This window comes from Bos taurus, chromosome 4 (assembly GCF_002263795.3).
Source record: "Bos taurus isolate L1 Dominette 01449 registration number 42190680 breed Hereford chromosome 4, ARS-UCD2.0, whole genome shotgun sequence".
NCBI lineage: Eukaryota > Metazoa > Chordata > Mammalia > Artiodactyla > Bovidae > Bos > Bos taurus.
The window spans coordinates 103,881,093-103,902,358 of NC_037331.1; the positions used below are offsets into that span (position 1 = coordinate 103,881,093).

Here is a 21,266-nt window from a genome sequence, read left to right on the forward strand (position 1 = left end):
AGAGCCTCTGGGATGAGTCAGTCAGAAAAGACAAGGATGCTATTCCAGGTTCCTGGAAGGCCGACTGTGATGATCCATGAAAGAGGTTCCCCACAGTGAGCCTGTCATTTCTTTCCTACCTTTAAACAGATTTTTTAGAGCTAAACTGGGGGTGGGGTGGGAAAGGTTTTTCCTACAACTCGCTGCTGAAGGGGATGAGCGCCAGCCTCTCTCCTGGTGCACCTCGCTGCCCATTTTCCGACTGAACCCCGTGTCAAGTGGACATGCCCATAGTTCACTGCTCCCTGACTCCAAGGACGGAGGCAGGGGTGCAGTCTGGGAGGTGGTTGAGCATTTACCTCGCTTGCCATCCGGGGGCCCATCATCCTGCTCACTAGCCAGGTCATTCCTCTGCTCCAGAATGTGTTCCAGGGCTACCTGAAGCTTCCGGGGCAGAATGGAGTCCTCATCGTCCATCTGTAAAACAGAAAAAACGGGAGTCATTGTCCCAGCATTTCCTGGGATGGTGGCTGCACCCTGGCCAGATGTACACAGCGGATTCTTCAGGGCAGGCCCGGCACGGTTCCTGGTTTAGTGGAGAGAACGCAACTTTGAACCAGAGGCTTGAATCTTGATTCCACTCTTAACAAGCTACAGGAGCCTCAGCTTCCCCATTTGGTGAAACGGGTTACCTCACTGTGAAGATTAAATGCAACAAATAAGATGGCGATGAATGAAACTGAAGAAGATATAAAATAAATGGAAAGATATTCTGTGTTCATGGATTGAAAGAATAAATAGTTAAAACGGCCATGCTACTCAAAGCCATCTATAGATTCCATGCAAATTCCTATGAAAATTCTAATGATGTTTTTCACAGAAATAGAAAAAAAAAATCCTAAAATGTGTATGGAACCATAAAAGACTGAACAGCCAAAACAATCTTAGAAAAGAAGAACAAAGCCAGAGGCATCCTAATTCCTGATTTCAAACTTTATCATGGAACTATAGTAATCAAGACAGTATGGGTGTTATTGTTGTTCAGTCGCTCAGTCCTGTCCAAGGCTTTGCATCCCCATGGACTGTAGCACGCCAGGCTTCCCTGTCCTCCCCTACCCTCTCCTGGAGCTTGCTCAAACTCACGTCCATTGAGTTGGTAATGCTATCTAACCATCTTATCCTCTGTTGTCCTTTTCTCCTTCTGCCTTCAGTCTTTCCCAGCATCAACTGGCATAAAAACAGAAACACAGACGAACAGTGGAGGACAGGGAGGCCTGGCGTGCTATAGTCCATGAGGCCGCAAAGAGCTGGACACGACTGAGCGACTGAACAACAATAAGATAAACAGAACAGAATCGAGAGGCCAGAAATAAACCCATTCATATACAGTCAATTAACACTTGACAAGGGAGCTGAATATTCAAGGGGAAAAGGGTGGTTGCTTAACCTAAATGGTACTGGAAAAACTAGACATACATATACGAAGGAATGAAACTGAACCCCTATCTTGTACCTCTCCCCCAGATTATGTGGATTTAAAAAAAATGGATCACAGACTTAAATGAAGACCAGAAACTGTAAAACTGCTGGAAGAAAATACAGGTGAAAAGCTATTTGACACTGATCTTGGCAACGATTTTTGGGGATATGACACCAAAAGCACAAGCCACAAAAGCAAGAATTAACAAGTCGGAGTCCACACTGAAAAGCTCCTGCACAGTAAAACGATCAGTCATCAAAACAGAAAGGCAGCCTCCAAAATGGGAGAAAGTAAGTACACACGCACATACGTATACACGCACGATGGAATAGTATTCAGCCACAAAAGAAAGACTTACCGCTTTTGTGACTACACTGACAGACCTTGAAGACATAATGCTAAGTGAGGGAGACCAGACAGCAAAAAATAAATCCTGTACGTTCTCACTTATATGTGGAATCTAAAATACTGAACTCAAAAAATTAATTAAAAAACTCAACTCATAAAAACAGAGTAGAGAGGTGGTTACCAGGGGTGAGGGGTGAGGAAAAGGGCAAATGTTGGTCAAAGGGCACAAATTTCCAGCTAGAAAATGAGTAAATTCTGAGGCATCTAATGTCTAGTTTGGTGACTATAGCTCAAGTATACTTAAAAGTTATTGAGAGAGTAAATCTTTTTTTTTTTTCCCCACCCCACCCCCAGAGAGAGTAAATCTTAAGTGCTATCCCCCCATACACAGGTAATTATGTAAGGGGATGGAAGGGTTAACTAATTGTATTGTGGTTCTAATTTCTCAACGTATATCAACTCATCATGTTGTACGTCTTAAATTTAAATATGTTATACGTAAATAATAGCTCAGTAAGGCTGGGAGGAATTAAATGCAACACAATTAACTTGAGAAAGTTCCCTGCACCTAAGTGGCTACTCAGTAGTTTCCCAATGCTCCACCCTGCAAGGTGGCTAATTCTTATCAAGGGGCTTTGGTCAGGGCAGATGACCAGTATGATTGAAAGCTGGCTTTATGATCTGGGTCTCAGAGCCGGAGGGCAGTGGGGATGGGCCTACCCAGAGGGCCCTTGGAAAGTGAAAGTAGATGGAGCTAATAATAAAAAACAGCAATATCATGCATAACTTTTCAGTAGCCACTCCAAGTTTATTTATTTGGCCATGCCACGGAGCACGTGGGTTCCCCCACCAGGGACTGAACTGCACCCAACCCTCATTCTCTGATAATGAAAGTAGTTTATGATCATTATAAAAAATGTATGAAAATATCAAAACAATCTAAAATTTCTCATAATCTGTCTCTTTTTCAGTCTCCCACTCTAAGACAACCAGAATTGATGTTTTGATGAGTTTTCCTTTCTATCTTTCTATATATGTGTATTTTCCCCCTCATTTCTATCCTTTAAAAAGCAAGATCAGCAAAGTAGTGTATATAATTTTTATCCTGATTTTTCCACTTTGTATTATATCATGAAATTTGTTGTCAAATATTTAAAGGCATGTTGAAAAAGGTTAAGTGTCTACAGTTATAACCTATATAAAGATTCTATCAGCAAACCATTTTGTGACAGAGCCCATGGGAATCAATCCTTTGTCCAAACCCCTCTTCTTTGGCCCCTGCCTTCTGTCCTGTCCTCAGTCAAGCCCTGGCCGGGGACTGCCCCCGCCTGCTGGCCTGCTTTGGGATTCCAGGCCCACCACAGAGCTGGAAAGGCGAGCTCTAAACATCAAAGAGGTGCAAACAGAGCAAGCAGTGGTTGAAGCTGGGTTGCTTCTTACTCACCTGCCTGAGGAACCGATTGTTGACGAGGTCGACCACCAGGACCTATGAGGTGAGAAAAAGGGACTGTTACTGTTAGCAGCGAGGGCTTCCAGCATATCAAAACGGACTGTTAACCTTCTTTCTTTCTTGGCACCCAGGGAGGCAGCCGGGTGGGGGTGGAGTAGGCCAATTGTGGTTTCCTGACATTGCCACTGAAGCCACAGATGATGAAGGGGGAGGCGGGGAAAAAGCTTTCCAGACATGCATGCTTTCAACACTGTAACCGCAAGCTAGGATACGAGTGGGCCAAAAGCTGGACTTCCTGCCCTGTTCCTGGACTGGCTAAGGCAGAGCTGCTCCGACTGTTTTTTAGCGTGTGGGTCACTGAGTCAGAGAGGCTAGAGCCCCAGCTTGTTCCCATTCCACTGGATTCTGCCACCCCCGCCAGGCCTCCCCCTCCTACCTCCCAGTTACCCACTTAGTCTTGTCATTTCTCTTAATGGGATAAAAGGGGAGAGACCCAGAGGACTGGACCCAACGAGACAGTAAGCCAAGCTGCAGGTGCTGGGCTCCCACGAGTCAAGGCTTTCAGGTAAAGCACTTTCGTCCTCCTTCCTCAGAGTGAGGCTGAGACCCGGGGCCACAACTAGGGAGAGGCAAGTGAAGGGACCAGGGCACAAAACTTGGGAAGGCGGCCACTCACGGGATCACACGGTGTGGACCGCTGGCTATGACAGGACGAGCACGGGGGCCTGCGTGCCCGCCGTCTTTCCACGACAGCAGGAACCACGGGCTCTAACACAGGAGCTGGGAGCTGAGAGGGGCTGTCCTTCCTTCTCATACCCTCTCCTGGGGGGGTGAACTGAGCCATCTGCAGGCTTACAGGGCACCCAGGAAAACCCTCTGCAGTTCACAAACACACACTCAAAGACCTGAGTCTGCTGGTTAATCTTTAACAGGACTGCAGGACCACCTGGGCAATTAGAGGCACTGCATTTCGGGACACCGGGAGGGTTCAGGCCTGGCTGTTCTGTGCAGCATCACTTAGTCCCCACGGTTCTGCTCTGACTGCTGGAAGCTCTCAGTACTGGAGACAGAAACCATTTAGAGGAAGGGGCTGGGACTCAATAATCACAGAGACGCTAAGCAGGGCTTTTCTCATTTGGATCCAGAACTCAATCCCTGAACACATTTAGCTTATTGCCTTTTTAGCTGATACAAAAAATGACCTACTTATAGGAACACAGTCCTTCTCAAGACTTTGTTATTGGCCCAAAGATGATTTCCAGTTACCATTAGCTCTTTGTGTGCTTTCTTCCCATGACAGAGGGGTGGATGGGGGAAGGGTAGGGCAGATGGCTCTTTACTGACTAGGTGTATTAAAATCGAGTAAATCGTTGGTTGGGCTTCCCTGGTGGCTCAGAGGTAAAGAATCCACCTGCCAATGCAGGAGACACAGCTTTCTATCCACGGAAAGATGGAAGATCCCCTGGAGAAGGAAATGGCAGCCCACTCCAGTATCCTTGCCTGGGAAATCCCATGGACAGTGGTCTGTGGGGTCGCAAAGAGTGGGACACGACTCAACAACAGCAACAAATTGTTGACTGCAGCCTTTCTCAATGGGTGTCCACGGCTGTAGGTACATTTAGAGGGGAGACTGAGTCTGCAGTCAAGAGGTTCTGCTGAAGGTGACTTGGCAGGAGGGTGCTGACTCACAAAGCCGTGGGGTCCCGCTGCTCCCCTGACCCTGCCTGCAGCAGCAGAGCCACAGGCAGCCCCTTCCCCCTACCCCGGCCCCGACAGGGAGCTCACCTCCTCCAGCGGCAGCTCCCTGAGCAGCGGCAGCGAGCTGGTGAGCAGCCCGATGAGGAAGGGCGTTGGCGAGCACACGATGTCGATCATGGCGGGCGGCAGCACGGGGATGTAGGTGTGCTGCCAGGTGAAGGGGTAGATGGCCGCCACCATCGCGTGGCAGCACGTGGACAGGGTGCTGCGGCGGGGAGAGAGGGGAGGAAGGGCCGTTTCAGGAGGGTGGGCCGCCTCCACGAAGACGCCAGAGAGAAGGGTTCACACGCCAGCCACACCTCCCCCAGCCACAGAGAAGCCCCAGACAACCAAAGCCTCTTTTGCATGGGTGCTCCTTCTCTTAGTGAAGAGGCTTTGGATTGGAGCCCACGTTTTCTCCGCCAAGTGTGAACACCTAGGTGTGGTCAGGGGAGACAGGGTGCGTCCTTCAGTGTTCAGGGGCAGCCGTCCGCTCCAAATGGCTCGGTTGTGTAAAAGCGAAATTCACATACTTCTTGTCCAGAATTCAAAACACAGAAAAATAACAACGTTGAGAGACAGACTCAGTCTCTCTTAAAGCAGGATGATCACAGTGTAGCCTTGTACTGGTGAAAGCTGAGCCTGACAATTGTGTGGGATTCACAAGGCTTTGCTCGGTGCCGGCATTTGTGCTCGGTTTGCGGAGTGAACGGGTGGATTACCTGGGAGCATCGCTTTTATGTCATTTCTGCGGAGCTGCAGCACAGTGATGACTGGCGGCTTCCGAGATGAGTGAGAGCAGACTTTCTCTTCTTCCTCGAAATCGCTTCTTATCACTAAGTGAGCCTGCTCCCAGCGGTTCCCCTCTCCTCTCATCCTGATATGCTGTTTCTAAAATGCTATGGGGTTGGAAGCTCTAGAAGCTTGTTAGAAGTGTCTAATGCAAGAGTAAACCAAAGTGAGGGCCCAGTGGATTCGCCCAAGAGTATACCGGGTCATCTTTGGTTCCCTGTAACCAGCACTGCATCTGTTAGGACACCTTCTGAATGTTCGCCCTGGTTCTCAGCTGTGCTCTGTTCACGTCAAGCTGCAAGGAAGCTGAGTTCTGGATGGATGAATGCGTCTTTACTGCATTCCCATGATGCCACACACCTATAATCTCGTTGCCATAAAACTTTCCTGAGCCCATCAAAAAAATCACTTAGCTCTGGTTTACTTAAGAAGAAAAGAAATGGACTAAAAGATACTGGCTAGCAAGTGAACTCAGCCAGGCAGAACGAGACATGTACTGTATGATTCCAGTTACACGAGGGACTTAGAATCAGCAAATGCATCGAGACAGAGTAGAAGGGAAGTTAGCAGGGGCTGGAGGAAGGGAGAGGGGCACACTGTTGCTTAAAGAGGACAGAATTACAGTTGAGATGATGAAAAAGCTCTGGAAATGGAGAGCAGTGATGGCTGCAAACACTGCGAATGTGCTAAATGCCCCTGAATTCAACACTTAAAAGATTATTAAAATGGTAACATTTATGGTTATGTATATTTTACTGCAATAAAAAAGCAATCCTCCCCAAATCATTTAGATTCCTCTGAATCTAGTAAGTTCCTCTGAATCTAGCACCCCCTGAGACGTCCTTAACATATGCACTAGCCCTTGTTTTGATCCTGCTTCCATTTGGGGGCTCCTAACCTAATAAGTGAAAGTGAAAGTCGCTCAGTTGCGTCCGACTCTTGGCGAACCCATGGACTATACAGTCCGTGGAATTCTCCAGGCCAGAATACTGGAGCCAGTAGCTGTTCCCTTCTCCAGGGGATCTACCCAACCCAGGGATCGAACCCAGGTCTCTCGCATTACAGGCGGATTCTTTACCAGTTGAGCCACTAAGGAAGCCAAACCTAATAACAGCCATGTTGAATCTTGTCCATTTACCAGTATGTCTCCTGACCTTCCTGTTCTCTCTCTTAGCAAATAATCAATCTCCTGACACTCACTGGAGTCATGAGATACCTCTCAGTAGTGGAGCAGCCACATATTTCATCGATACCTGGTCTTACGTTTTCTTTCAAATGATCACCCTCAAAATGAGAAAGATGCTACCCCAATATTTTGTTTGTTATCACTATAATGCCTCTTTATTAGCTGAGTAAGGGTGAGACAGACTAAAGTTTGGACTTATACCAAGAGAGCGACATCAATAATTCAGCCAGCAGTGGGCAGTGAAGTGACTTCTGCCTTTTAAAAGATCTTCTTGAACACCATCTAGCAACTGAACAACAGACACCTCTCAATAGCACTCTGAGGTTGTAACTATTATTGGTAGTAACTACTAACGGCTTCTTTCCACAACTGAAATATTAGGTTACACTATAAAAATATTAGCAAATGTAGTTTTTAAACCTGTAAGTAAACCCTATCCATTATGTTAAATTAAATCCTAAGGCATTCAGACATGACACACACTTTTTTTTTTCCATTCTGTAAATCATTGTTTTCTCTCTGGATTCAATAAAGATAAAGACTTAAAAATTGTCTTGAAAAGCATAGGAGCTTTATTTTTTAAGGCATCACTTTCTACCAGATAAGTCAAGAATGTTGATACTTTTAGTGAATTGCTGATCATTTACGTTTAATTTGCTTGATCTATAGATCACTGAATGGGCTGAATTTACTTTGTTCTAAAACTTTGAAGTTTTAGGACTAAGCTGTATTTGTGTGTGGCCAGTCTACAAAGCTGATCTGCTCAAGGACTATGGGTCATAACTTAGAAAACTAGAAGGACTCATAATATGAACAAGAATAGTTGTGTGTAGAGCAAGTTTTTGCAGACTATAATTTGCACCCTATTGGGGGTCCTGAAATAATTTCAGTGGGTTGTGATCAGCATCAAAAACAACTACAACAAAAAGAATGTAATAGAAAATAAGAGAGTATGATGCATTTTTCCCCAACTGTAAATAACTATATGTATGTATTATGTGGGGTGTATATTAGGTCTGAATATAAAATGTATTTCTAATTGTGGACTGTAGTAAAAAGGCTTGGAAGCCAATGATTTTGACTAAAGAGTTGGGGGTGAGGTGCAGTGGGGAATGGGTAGAAAGAGCTGGTTGAGCTGGAATTTTGTTATGTTACACCTTTTACTGGGATGTTGGCTTTCATTTCCAAGTGGCTAGTGGGAGTTCTTTAAAAGAGACCCTAAGAAGGAATTTCCTGAAGTAAGCCTTGTGTATGAAATCCACCTCTTTTTTTTTTTTTTTAGCACATTTGTTATTAAGCTCCTAAACATCACTTGGAGAAAGAATGGATCATGCAATGGTGTAGGTCGTGGACTCTGTCATCCATGGTCCCTTCAGCAAGTTTCTGAAATCCTCGCTTTTCAGTCACGGGCTCCCCAAGTGACACTGGTGGTGAAGAACCTGCCTACCAATGCAAGAGACCTAAGAGACTTGGGTTCATCCCCTGAGGTGGGAAGATCCCCTGGAGGAGAGCCTGGCAACCCATTCCATTATTCTTGCCTGTAGAATCTCATGGACAGAGGAGCCTGACTGGCCACAGTCCATAGGATCACAAAGAATCGGACACGACTGAAGCAAGTTAGCACTTTAGTCAAGTCACTAAAGGAGAATAAAAATGCAGCACTCATGTTTAAGACTGCATTTACATTTCAGAGGTGTGGTTTAAGCATTTCTGACTCCGGGGAAGTTACAGAAGCACAGAATTTTAGACCTGGAAGCGATTTTAGAGCTCCGGGAGATGGTGAAGGACAGGGAAGCCTGGCGTGCTGCAGTCCACAGGCTCACAAAGAGTTGGGTGCTCCTGAGCAACTGAACAACAGTGAACCCCAGGCAAAAAGAAGTTAAAGTAACTTCTGCATTCAGGGTGAGGGCAGGGTGGGGAGCGAGGAGTCCTGCAGGTGGGAGAAGGTAGACACAGACTGAGGAATGCAGGCATGAAGAAGCACAGCCAGAAGCCTTGGGGTTTTTCTTGATTACTGCAATAGAAAAACAAGTCTGGGGACTTCCCCAAAGGTCCAGTGGTTAAGGCTTTGAGCTTCCAATGCAGGGGGTATGGGTTCAATCCCTGGTCAGGGAACTAACATCTCGCATGCCATGTAGCACGACTAAAAAACCCCAAATAAAAAGTTTTTTTCAAAGTCCAATTAAAAATTAAAGAAAGAAAAAGAAATCTGTGTAACTTTCTTTTTTTACCAATTCAGAGAAATGGCCTCCTGCCCCTTTGCCTTCTCTTGGCCTCAGCCCTGGAGGGAGCAGGTCTGCAGGGAGTCTCCCCTTCTTTCCACTGCTGCTGTGCTTTGTGTCTCTGGCTGAAGCCCAGGGGTCTCGGGGCGGGGGTGGGGGTGGGGGGCAGGGTGTGTGGCTCAGCTGCAGTGAGTGTGAACCAGCTGGGTGGGGAAGGTAGCTGGAACAAGTAGAGAACACGACGATAAGCAATGGCAGCACTAGATACACAGGGCAGGTAAAGAAATGTCACGGAAAGAAGAAATGCATCCATTTAACTGGAACGCAGGGAGCTGAGGGGCACCGGGACTCAGTCTGCTGTTGTCGTTTAGTCGCTAAGTCGCGTACTCAGTCTCGATGGGGACAAATGACAACTCAACGTGTCACCTGTCGGCCATGTAGGTTGGTACTACCATTGTTGATTCTGCTAACAAGTGTCTTTTGTTTGCTTTTTAAACAGTCTGATCACTGTTGTAGCTGGGTCCCCGTGTTTCCCACCTGGTTTCCACTGCCACCTTGTTAGCTGGCACCTGTCAGGGCGTCAGGAGCCACCCGAGAGGCGGGGGTTCTGGCAGTGTCGCATCCCTCTTGTTCTCCAGCTCCCTCCAATATTCTAAAACAAAATTCTGCCTCTTGAAACACTAGAAGGACAAGTCAGATTCTGCAAATAATACATCAAGTGGCAGCTGTTCCTTCCAAATAAATGGTAGAAGAGGGGCTTCCCTGGTGGTCCAGTGGTTAAGAATCCCCCTTGCAATGCAAAGCACACCAGTTTGACCCCTGGTCTGGGAAGATCCTTCATGCCACAGAGCAACTAAGCCTGTGGGCCACCCACAACTACCAAGCCTGTGCTCTAGAGCTGAGAGCCGCAACTACTGAAGCCCGTGTGCCCTAGAGCCCATGCTCTGCAACAAGAGAAGCCACTGCGATGAGAGGCCTGCACACCATGAGAGAGTAGCCTCCATTTGCTGCAACTAGAGAAAACCTCCGTGTAACAATGAAGACCCACCTCACCCCCAAAATTAGTGAATCTTAAAAAAAATGGTACAAGAGAAAAGAAGGGATTATTCTGAGTGTAGCTTGTTGAGATTTTATTCCCTGACCCATAAAGGCTAGAGGAGCTTCCATGGGGGTGGGCACTGCTAGGGCTGGTGGTTTCTTAGGAACATGCAAAGTACAGTCTACAGTTCTAGGGATGCTAAGGATGACTGTTCAGGCTCGCTTGCCACTTAACGTGGAGCCTTCTGAGCATCTGCTGGTTGGAGGAGAGGCAGTGTTTTTGAAGGAAGTTCTAGCAGGGAGCCCTGGCAGCTGGCTCGCATTACAGTGGGGGTGGAGGAAAGGAATGCTGGCCCCCCACAGCTGTGATCAATTTGCACAAAAGCGAGGGAGGGAGGAGATGCCCCAGTGGGAGGTTGGCTGGGCCACAAGGTTAAAAGATGGGCACAGGGGAGAAGGGTCAGATCCCAGAATGCTTTGCTACTTGGTGGTGGTTCCTGAGGGTTGAAGCATTAGTCCAGAGACACCAGGATACACTTGTGAGCACTCAGATTCTCCTGGAGAAGACGCTTCCATTCTGGCTGCTACAAAGCCCTGTGTCGTATGTGTTGCTGTTTAATCGCTCAGTCGTGTCTGACTTTCAATTCCATGGACTACAGCAGGCCAGGGTTTCCTGTCCTTCACCATCTCCGGAGTTTGCTCAAGCTCACGTCCATTGAGTCAGTGATGCCATCCAACCATCTCATCCTCTGTCGTCCCCTTCTCCTCATGCCCTCAATCTTTCCCAGCAACAGGGTCCTAGCCCAATTTGCAGTTAGTTATTACTATGCTCAGCAGCCTCCCAATTCACCTAGCAACCAGAAAGAGTCAAGCGCAGAGCTTTCTCTAAGATGCTACCAGAAAAGTGAAGGATGAGTTTCCAGAGTTGGAGAGACCCCAGGAGTTTGCAGGGTGAGTCCATCAGCATCCTTTAGGATTCCAGGCAAAGCATGTCTCCCTTTGAGTGTGATTCCCAGGAACCAGAGCCAGCGGTGACTCTGATGTGGTCTGGTGCCTGCTGAGACCTAGTGGGAGGTGGCTGCCATGCTTCCATTACTGTACTTTCAGACCCTGCAGAAATGTGTCACTGAGTTAAAAAAGAACCCAGGCTGGACCTCAACAAAACTGGGTTTGCTACACTCTGTGTGATCTCAGGTAAAGCTCTTCTCCAGGCCTCAGCTTCCTCATCTGTAACATAAGGAAAGTGGGCGTTCCAGCTTTAAAGTGCCAACCACGAACTATGAGAGAGAGAGAGAGAAAGCCAGGAACTGGAAGTAGGAGCCAGGAGCTGAAAATGACTGACACTGAAAAAAACCCAGGCCTGGAGGGTAATTCTAGAGCTCACTGATGGAGACAGGGCAGAAAAGCAATGGTGACATCTCATTCCAAGGAATTAGGGGATATAACGTTGGAGAGTTTTTAAGTTGCCCCCGAAAGGACTACGCTTAGAGCCAGCACAGCCTGGAGGGACCTGGCCCCAGAAGAGAGCTGGAGTATGCTATATCCAAGATTCTGTTGGTGACGGGTTTGGAGTCAAAGACAATTTGTGGCTATGCTACTGTCTAAACCTTGCTTCAAAGTTATCTTGGTGTTCATAGGCAAAAAAAAAAAAAAGGTAGTTAATACTTCATGTATAATCAGTCTGATGGCATTTTCCCAGCACTCTGCTGAACTAAACATAGGTGTCTCCTTGTTGGCTTCTTGAGGACCTCTGAAGTAGTACTCTAGGTGTCGGACCACCAAGATGGAGGCTACCCACACTCCCAAGTAGTCCTTGGCAAGCTCACTTGCCTGGAGAGGGTGTGCCACAAACCCAACCTTCTTCTGAAACACCATGGTGCAACTGATTGAGACAGGATACGGGGCCCCATTTAAACCTACAGAAACGGATTAAAAATGAACTAAAAGGAGCAAACAAGATGAAGATGCACAGCTACACAGGGACTTATCTGTGTAGTCAACTGACGTTGAGGCCAAGACTCAAGCTCTACTATTTGTCCAGATTTGACCACCGAATCCCACTTGTCATTCACTAGAAGTCTGTCGTTTAGCTTCTGGTGTGAACGCACTACGGACAGATAAGTAACTTTCTCGAATGTTAAAAACCGTCGTCCTGCCTAAAACGTTTACACAAATTGTTTATGTGCAGCTCTGACTCTCTTATTCAGCCTAGTGTGTAGATTTGGCCAAAACCTTGGGAACTGAAATTAATAAACGAAAAAACAAAATGTTTATCATCAGAGAAATGAAGAAAGGGGTATAGGGAAATATTTATTTAGGTTGTTATGACAACAGAACAAGTGATCACAACAACATTCTTTCTTTCCCATCTGCTAAACTTTGGCTTGACAGAGCCTTAAGGAACACTCAACGTCCACCGTAAAGATGAAACGGAGCAAGAATGTTATTCTAAATTTGATAGATTTTTGGCTCCACTTAAAACCCTTTTCTAACTCATACAATATTTGCCACAACTCCCAGCTATTTCCTCTCGCAGTGGGCAGACACACTTGCAACGATGAGGAAATGAATTGTGTGGCGGGGGAGGGTGCTGGTGGCAGTGACCACAGGCCTCCGGCAGGCCAATGTTCACCCCGGGATGTCATGGGGCCACTCACTGAGTCTGCGGTGGGCCCTGTTCTCATGCCCTGCTCCATGGCCTTGAGAAGATGGGGGGCTACAGAAGGGAACCTGGAGCAGCCTACTTCTACTTCCAGCTGAGCAGGGCTAGAAATCAGGGCATGTGCAGCCCATAGAGAGCAAGTGGTGCCCACTGATGAGGATGAAAGCATGGGCTGAACTTAGGCTGAAGGCTTTCTTCAGAGGCTTTTCCAGGTCAGACGACTTGCAGCCAGCCACTGGTTTGTCATGGCCTAGCTGAAGAGTTGGACATGACTGAGAGACTTCCCTTTCACTTTTCACTTTCATGCCTTGGAGAAGGAAATGGCAACCCACTCCAGTGTTCTTGCCTGGAGAATCCCAGGGACAGCGGAGCCTGGTGGGCTGCTGTCTATGGGGTCGCACAGAGTCAGACACAACTGAAGCGACTTAGCAGCAGCAGCAGCAGCAGCTGAAGAATGCTTCAATTCCCTAGAGCTATTTTCCCATAAATCAGAAGTAGGTGGTGGCTGACTCCTCTCAGAGGAACCCCTTAGGTGGAACAGGCTGGAGAATAGAAGATGGGTTCCGGCTTTCTCACTCAGTAACTTCACACGCACTGTGTTCTCTGGAGGCGTTTCTGTGCTCTGATCATTAGCTAGGTCCCTGTTTCACAGGTGAGCCAGACTTCCTGTGTGGGCTCTCTGTTAGGGGAGGGGGCAAGTCTGAGGGTCAGAGAGACCCCCAAAGAGGAGGCTGCGCTGAGGCCCCCTCAGAAGAAAGCACTTAAAGCTGCAAGAGGAGGTACAGATGGTGCCCTGACTTCTGAGCACAGGCTAGAGCAGAGGCCTGGGAGTCCTGGGAGAGTGGATCTGTAACATGGGGTGTATTTATTTATCTTCAACCCAGATAAGGTTAAGCGGGGTGTTAGAAGGGCACTCACAGTTAGTTACCTCAGCACCTCACCATCCTGAAGCACGTACGTTTAGAATCACTCTCAGGAAATGCTATCCAGATGGTTTCTACTGAACCAGACCCCCTGGGCGAGGAGTGGGCCATGTGAGGGTGGGATCCCAGAGCATCTGAGCTGGAGGGATCCCATGGGAATCACACAGCTGGGCAGAGGAGGCGGTTGTCCCCTGGGACACAGGATGCCTGAGACGGATGAGTCCTGGGTCAGGAATGGGGGAAGGGTACTTCAGCAGGTCCGGGACCAAGATTGCTGGGTGGGCAGACACCAAGGGGTGTGGCAGACACCTGGGGCACCCCAGCCCATGGACTCAGAGGTCAGAGCTGGGAGAGACTCTGGAGGTTCCCTCAGCCACCTGCCTCAAGGGGGTCCCGGCTAGAAGGGTGGGTGGGGTGGGTGGGGTAGATGGGCCCAGGAGAGGAAAGCACAGATGTCTGAGCTTCCTCAGGAGACAATTCTGGCTGGACTGCCAAGCACGTTGTGATGGCACGTTTTTAAAAAGACTGTCCCTATGTATCTGTATAGACAGACAGCCTCACAGATACTCCTCTATTCCACCCAGACCATGGCGGCCTGCTCGCCTCCTCGTCTTCTCTGGAGCCAGCTACCCCTGTCTGATCCCAGCTCTCCCACTGACCCTTTCCTTGAGCAAAGTGACTTCACTTCTGTGTGGTTCTTAGTCTCCCGCTAACAGAACTGAACTGATGGAGCTCTCGGGAGGCTGAGAGAATGGAGGAGCTCAGCCCAGGGCAGCTCGCCGGTTCCCTACCTCAGGGCTCAGCTGTTGCTGTTCTCATCAGGTTTACGCACACTGTGCTTTCTGCCTCAGCGCTCTCAGGGCCTTTCTTTCTTTCCTCGCTTCTTCAGATCTGCACTTAACTAGTGTTGGCTGAAAAGCAAATTTATTGAGCAAGAGAGAGAACACTTGAAGCCATTTGTAATGGGACAATCACAGGCTACTTCTGGGGACAATGAGACACCAGAGCCCTAGCAATTCAGAGCTCTGAGTGGCTGGGCATGGAGGAGCCCTTGTTTCCTAAATGAGGAGACCCAGGGCCAGCAGCTGAGGACATTCAGGCCTCCCCGCTGTCTGGGAAGGCCCCCTCCCGTGGGATGAGAGCTGGACGTGCCAGCCTGAATGTTGTAAAGGGTCTGCAGTGTAATTTCGGTATTTCATACACGCATGCGAGCACACGCACACGCTGGCTCTGGACCCAAAGAGGGCACCCAAGTTATCCACATCCCTGCCCCGCTACCCGACAAAAATCCTACCTCCTCAGTGCCCCGTGGCTGGCAGCTGCTGCAAAAGAAAACAGCCAGCGGGCAGTAAGAGCCTTATGGCAAGAACAGCGTCCTGCAGCCACGGCTGGCATTTTACCCTCTTGTGGGTGTTTGCTGCTCCGAGAGACTAAATCTCTCAGGGCAGAGTGCCAGGCACCCTGGGAGGCGGGGTGATGACAGAAACCCCAAAGTCCCTCCAATCAGACCACCGCAGTGACTTGTCTCCTGCCAGGGCAGGAGGGGAGGGGGCTGGGAGGACTGAGCAGTACCCGGCAGTGGGAAGGCCCCATGCTCAGGGAGGGGTTCCTTTCATTGTCTCTCATGACAACAGCTCTGTGTGAGTCCCACCTGTCAACCCAGAAGTCTCTCCAGGGACAAGGTGGAGTGGTCAAGTCCTTCCCCAGAGGTCTCTGTCCTAAGCCCTTCCCGGTGTCTCGGCACCCAAAGCCTCTGACATATGCCCGCTGCTGCCCTGCAGGGATGCCTCTGTCTTTGATTCGGCTCCCTCCCTTTCTGTTCCCACTGTCTCCTTTCATTGTCCCTTTGTGAGAAAAATAAATGATATTATCCCTTCTCCTCCCCCCCGAAGAAAGCCTGGGTTAGAGCGGAGGGCCACGGGCCCTGGTCCCCTGCTCCTCTTGAGTCACGTCCGTCTTCTTAGATATTTGGGCAGGCTGGACCCTTCCTGAGCCTGACATCTTTAAACCAGAAGCAAGCGGCCCTTGGGACTATTTGCCCCATCTCCACTCCCTGGAGGGCCTTCCACTCCTGACCTGGGTCTTTCAGAGACCCATCACTTTCCCCTCCTCCCAAGGAAAGCCTGAGAATCCGACAACTAAAAAAAAATGGTGGAGAGTGGGGGATGGTGGGGCTTCCAGAGAATACAGAGTCACTAGAGCACTGGTGAAATCTGATCCTGGTCATGCAAGGGTTATTCCTCATCCTCAGCTTGCAGGCCCCCACCTTGAGAACTCTCTGGTCCGAATCCCCCAGTGCCCAGGGATCTTGGAGAGCTGCCCACAGCACCAGCTGCAGGCTAGAGGCAGGGCCTGCTGACAAGAGTGCACAGAGAGTACAATAACTGTGACATTAAACGTGAATAGCTAACTCTCAGGCGGGCTGGGAGCAGCCTGGGAGGGGCCCGGTGGCTGCGGTCCAACGACCGAGCGTGAGCAAGGTGACCAGATGGGCTGCGGTGGAGACAGGGCTGGATTCCATCTCCCACCACGCCTGCGGATGGACCCCACGTTCACACGCTTCGTCCTCTGCACTCTTCTTTCCCTTTTCTTCTTCTTCCCTTTTGTTTTCTAGAGTCGAGAGTCATTATTTCCTCTCCAAACCGATTTTTACATGTTTTTGGCACGGCTTCTTTCCAGATGGACTCTCAGCTGGCCTCTCCCGCTTGGCCGGCGTATCTCGAGCCAGGACCCACAACTCAGCCCTCCCTGGAGCAGCAGCCACCACTTTCGCTTCTGCGCCCTCAGTTCCAAAGAGAGGAAGGCTCTGATTCAGTATTTTGAAATGATGAAAATGCCAAGAATTCTTTTTTTTTTTTCTTTTTTAAAGTTCAGAATTAACCCCAACCCCTGTCTGCATCTTCTTCAGGATCTTCTTTGATCTGTGACCTGGGCTCTGCCAATCACCAAACGTGACCCTAGGATGTGGGTGCACCCTGCTGGGCAGCGGGTCTGTGTGTGTGGATTCTGTTAGCCCTAGATGAAGGCACGCCTCTGGCTCTGTCTGTGCCTCCCGCCTGGTCCTGCAGCCCTCCTGGGAACAGGGCCCTGCCTGCCTCTGCCGGTTCCTGGCTTTCCTCTCAGTTCCACTACCCTGAGCTGCTCTGCAGTTCCTGAAGGAATTCTTGGCCTCCCCTCTCCCTGCTGTTGTACCAACAGCTCCTTTTGCCTGGAACATGCTTTCTACTTGCTCTTGGGCTTAAGATGCAGGGAACTCGTCTTGTCTATGAATGAGAACGCTCTGCCTCTAGTCGGCCTTTACAGCAGGGTACTGGGCAGTCTCTTTACTTCTCCATCCCCACCCCCGACTGAGGCCTCTTGAAGCACAGCTCTGTCTTTTCCCCGTTTCCCCAGCACATGGTAGGGTGCCCAGAGCCTAGCAGAATGAGTGAGCAGCAGGCCAAGTACCAGATGAGCCGAGTGCAGAAGTGCAGGCTCAGCTCACTTTACACAACTCGGGGGCCTCATAAGCCTCCAGCCTCAGCTGCCTGCTGACTCTCACTCCTTCTGCAGAGGAGCTGCCTCTGAACTCCAGGCGATCCCCCACTACAGGTTCCACCCCGTGCGAGACTGACCGTCACGCAAACACTTTAGAGACAGTTCGAGACTGACCGTCGTGCAAACACTTCAGCGGAAGTTGCCAAGGTTTGATACCTGAGCTTGTCTGCGATGAAGATGATCCTCCTTTCCAGGAGCAGGGAGGCAAAAACGCAGAGCAGGTGTCGGACGCTGAGAGAGGAAAAGAGAGACTCAAAGTCCACGTGTTCGAGCCGGGAGTCCAGCGGACGGCACAGTTCAATCACCTGCCAGGGAACACGAGCGGCATGAGGAGGCCGCCTGGTCAGCCAGGCCTCTCACGCACCGGGCAGGCCTGGGGCCCTGTGGTCCTCAGCAGGGAGGCCCACTGCCAGGGGAGGAGGGAGAGAAAAACAGGAAAACCAAAGGGACTGGGGAAAGAAAGACGGCAGGAGATTGGGAAAGGAGGTACGTTTGGTAGGGACTCAGTTTCACCGTGCGTGTGAGGGTAGTTTGCGTGGAGGTGGGGAGACAGGACACAGAACCAGAGCCCCTCGGGCCATGATGGCTGGAGCCTGCCCCCTCCCACCCCATCGATGACACATGTGAGCCCCCACAGGGAGTTTTGAGGGCTGGTCCCTTGGAGTCCCACAGCAGAATGTCTGATCTCACAAGGGACTTCCAGGTTCACAAAGAAGGACCAGCAGATCCAAGCACTTCTTTCAAGGCTCCTCTCCTCTACAAGGCGATTCTTAATGAACTCAACCCCATTCCAACCCCTCCCCAGGGATGGCTCTTTCAGCTTGTATGCATAGTGTGCACGTATCTCCTCACTCTGTACTTGTTGACATGTTCTTGAGTTCATCTCAAGTCACTACTCATGTGCATGCTCTTGACGGTGAGCAGAACCTGGCTTCTGCTCTCAGCATGGCACTGGCCTGGTACTGCACAGACAGCGGGGCTCACTAAAGTTAACATCCCCATGGCCATGTCACCTGCATCTGTATGGGGTGGTTTAGGATTCTCCAGCAGCAGGCACCCCACTCCAGTACTCTTGCCTGGAAAATCCCATGGAGGGAGGAGCCTGGTGGGCTGCAGTCCATGGGGTCGCTAAGAGTTAGACACGACTGAGCGTCTTCACTTTCACTTTTCACTTTCATGCATTGGAGAAGGAAATGGCAACCCACTCCAGTGTTCTTGCCTGGAGAATCCCAGGGACGGGGAGCCTGGTGGGCTGCCGTCTATGGAGTCGCACAGAGTTGGACACGACTGAAGCGACTTAGCAGCAGTAGCAGCAGCAGCAGGGAGACTGCTGCTCTCTGTGCTGGGAAGTTGAGTGGTTCCAGAATATTCCAGACACATCCTCGTCCTGCCCGTCCCCAGAGGTGACCCACTTTTCCGAGGGCCTTTAGAACTGGAGACTCAAGGCTGAATGGGTCACATACCAGGACGGGAAGATGAAAACAAGCTCTGGTATCAAATCCCACCCAGCCAAGGAAAGGGACATGCTTCAAAGACTGGGATGAATAAAAAGTAGCACTTGAGCTTGTCAGAGACATTACTTTGCCAACAAAGGTCCGTCTAGTCAAGGCTATGGTTTTTCCAGTAGTCGTGTATGGATGTGAGAGTTGGACTGTGAAGAAAGCTGAGCACCGAAGAATTGATGCTTTTGAACTGTGGTGTTGGAGAAGACTCTTGAGAGTCCCTTGGACTGCAAGGAGATCCAAGCAGTCCATTCTAAAGGAGATCAGCCCTGGGTGTTCTTTGGAAGGAATCATGCTAAAGCTGAAACTCCAGTACTTTGGCCACCTCATGGGAAGAGTTGACTCATTGGAGAAGACTCTGATGCTGGGAGGGATTGGGGGCAGGAGGAGAAGGGGACGACAGAGGATGAGATGACTGGATGGCATCACCGACTTGATGGACATGAGTTTGAATGAACTCCTGGAGCTGGTGATGGACAAGGAGGCCTGGCGTGCTGCAACTCATGGGGTTGCAAAGAGTCAGACACGATTGAGCGACTGAACTGAACTGAACTGAACTGAGGTTGTCTTCCCCGAAAAGAATCTGCTTTGCATATTAAGTGGAAGCGGTTATATAGATCAAAACCCTAAAAAGGTTCAAATACGATTTATGAAGGTGGTTGGCTATTAAGAGAAGCTAAAGATGTTCACTGCCCTGGCACAGTTTTCTCATCCAGCAACCAACGGATGGATTGGACTTAGGGTGGAATTTATGACTCTCTCACAGATGGATGATCTGGGCCAGCTTGAGGAGCAAGAGGCCACCACTGAATGTGACAGCCCACTGAAAGCCAGCCCGTGGGATCACCAGGACCTGATCACTGTCAGGGCTATGCCCCCTGGGACAGGAGAGGAGTCTGATGGCATACCTCAGTTCCTGACCCGGGCAAGAAGTTCTTGACCACGATGGTTTTGCCCAGGGCTGGGAAGGGGGCTTCCATAACGCTCCTCATGAGAGGCTGGACCAGGGCAGGAGAGATGCCTCGTCGTTTTTCCACCTCATCCAAAATCTGCAAGGGACAGAAAAGTCGGGCTGCGAGGTGGAGCTCTCTTCCAGATGAAGGGGGCCTGCCACCGAGGCTGCGGAACCGTGGGGAAGCCGGGGGGTCCTCATCAGGCCAAACCTCCAGTCTCTTTCACCTTGTGCGTTAAGACCCGGATCCACCCTCTCTGCAGCCACTCTTTTCCATGTGGCCCTACAATTTCTCCCACTTACAGGGTGAAGTATGGTTCCTGCCCCCTTGACTTTGAAAACTGTCCTTCTGTCCATTTGCATTCCCCTGTGACATTGATCATGATATACATTCTCAATGGGAAGAATAGCGCCCCCCCAAGGGGGTAAAAATTGGTTGGGGGTTGGTGAAAACACTCAGGTATTGTGAGGGTTTGTGCCCTTCTAAGGGGCCAAAGTACATAAACAGATACGTGATATATCTGTAGAACTGAATTTTCTCTGGGGGGAAGCCATTAGGACAACACAAACCAAAATCAATGAGATGCCACTTGACAGCCATTGGACTGTAATAAAAACAACAGGTAACAGGTGTTGGTGAGGAAGTGGTGAAATTGGAACCCTCATACACTGCAGGTGGAAATGTAAACCAGCGAAGTTTTTCTTTTGAAAATAGTCTGTTTAAGAAATTAAACATATTATGACCCAGCAAATCCACTCCTAGGTATTTAACCAACGGAAATGAAAACATGTTCACACGAAAACTTGAACACGAATGTTCAAAGCAGCATTATTCATAGGAGCCAAAAAAGGAAATAATCCAAACATCCATTAACTTATGAATAATAAGCAAAACATGTTACCTATACAATGGAATATTATTCAATACGATGGAATAAAATACTGATACATGCTACAACATGGATGATTTGAAAATTGTGCTAAGTGAAATAAGCCAGACACAAAAGGGACAAACACTATACGATTCCACTTACATGAGATCCTCGAGTCAAACTCATAAAAGAGACAGAAAGTAGAGTAGAGGGGTGGTTGCCAGGGGCTGGGGGAGGAGAGGACAGAGGGTTAGTGTTTAATGGGCACCGAATTTTAGTCTGGGGAGATGAAAGAGTTCTGCAGATGGATGATGGAGACGGTGGCACAACAAAGTGAATAAACATAATGCCCATCAACTGTACACCTAGAAATGACTGAAATGGTAAGTGTAATGTTATGTACGTTTTAGCACAGTAAAAAGAAAATAATATGACAAAAAGTTAAAAATTTCATGGGGAGGAGAGGCAATTGAGGAAAAACAATATCTAAAAAGGCTGCTCACTAGAACAGTAATGAGAAAAAGTTGAGGACCACTGGGCAGGCAGGATGAGGCGGAAGTGACCACGTGCCTGTGCTAAGCCCAGG

At 49.2% G+C, this 21,266-nt stretch overlaps 1 protein-coding gene across 7 annotated transcripts in view; it reads right to left on the reverse strand.

Moving 5' to 3' along the window:
- DENND2A (DENN domain containing 2A) overlaps positions 1 to 21,266 on the reverse strand; it is a 99,810-nt gene that overhangs the window by 2,976 nt on the left and 75,568 nt on the right. For 6 of the 7 annotated variants that reach the window (XM_024991184.2, XM_024991182.2, XM_059885954.1 and 3 more), the window contains 5 exons: positions 19,765 to 19,905; positions 17,511 to 17,659; positions 5,043 to 5,220; positions 3,252 to 3,293; positions 339 to 456 (listed from right to left, as the gene is read on the reverse strand). In XM_024991184.2, the coding sequence (XP_024846952.1) occupies positions 339 to 456; positions 3,252 to 3,293; positions 5,043 to 5,220; positions 17,511 to 17,659; positions 19,765 to 19,905 (628 nt within the window). The other variant, XM_059885956.1, reaches the window with a different exon arrangement.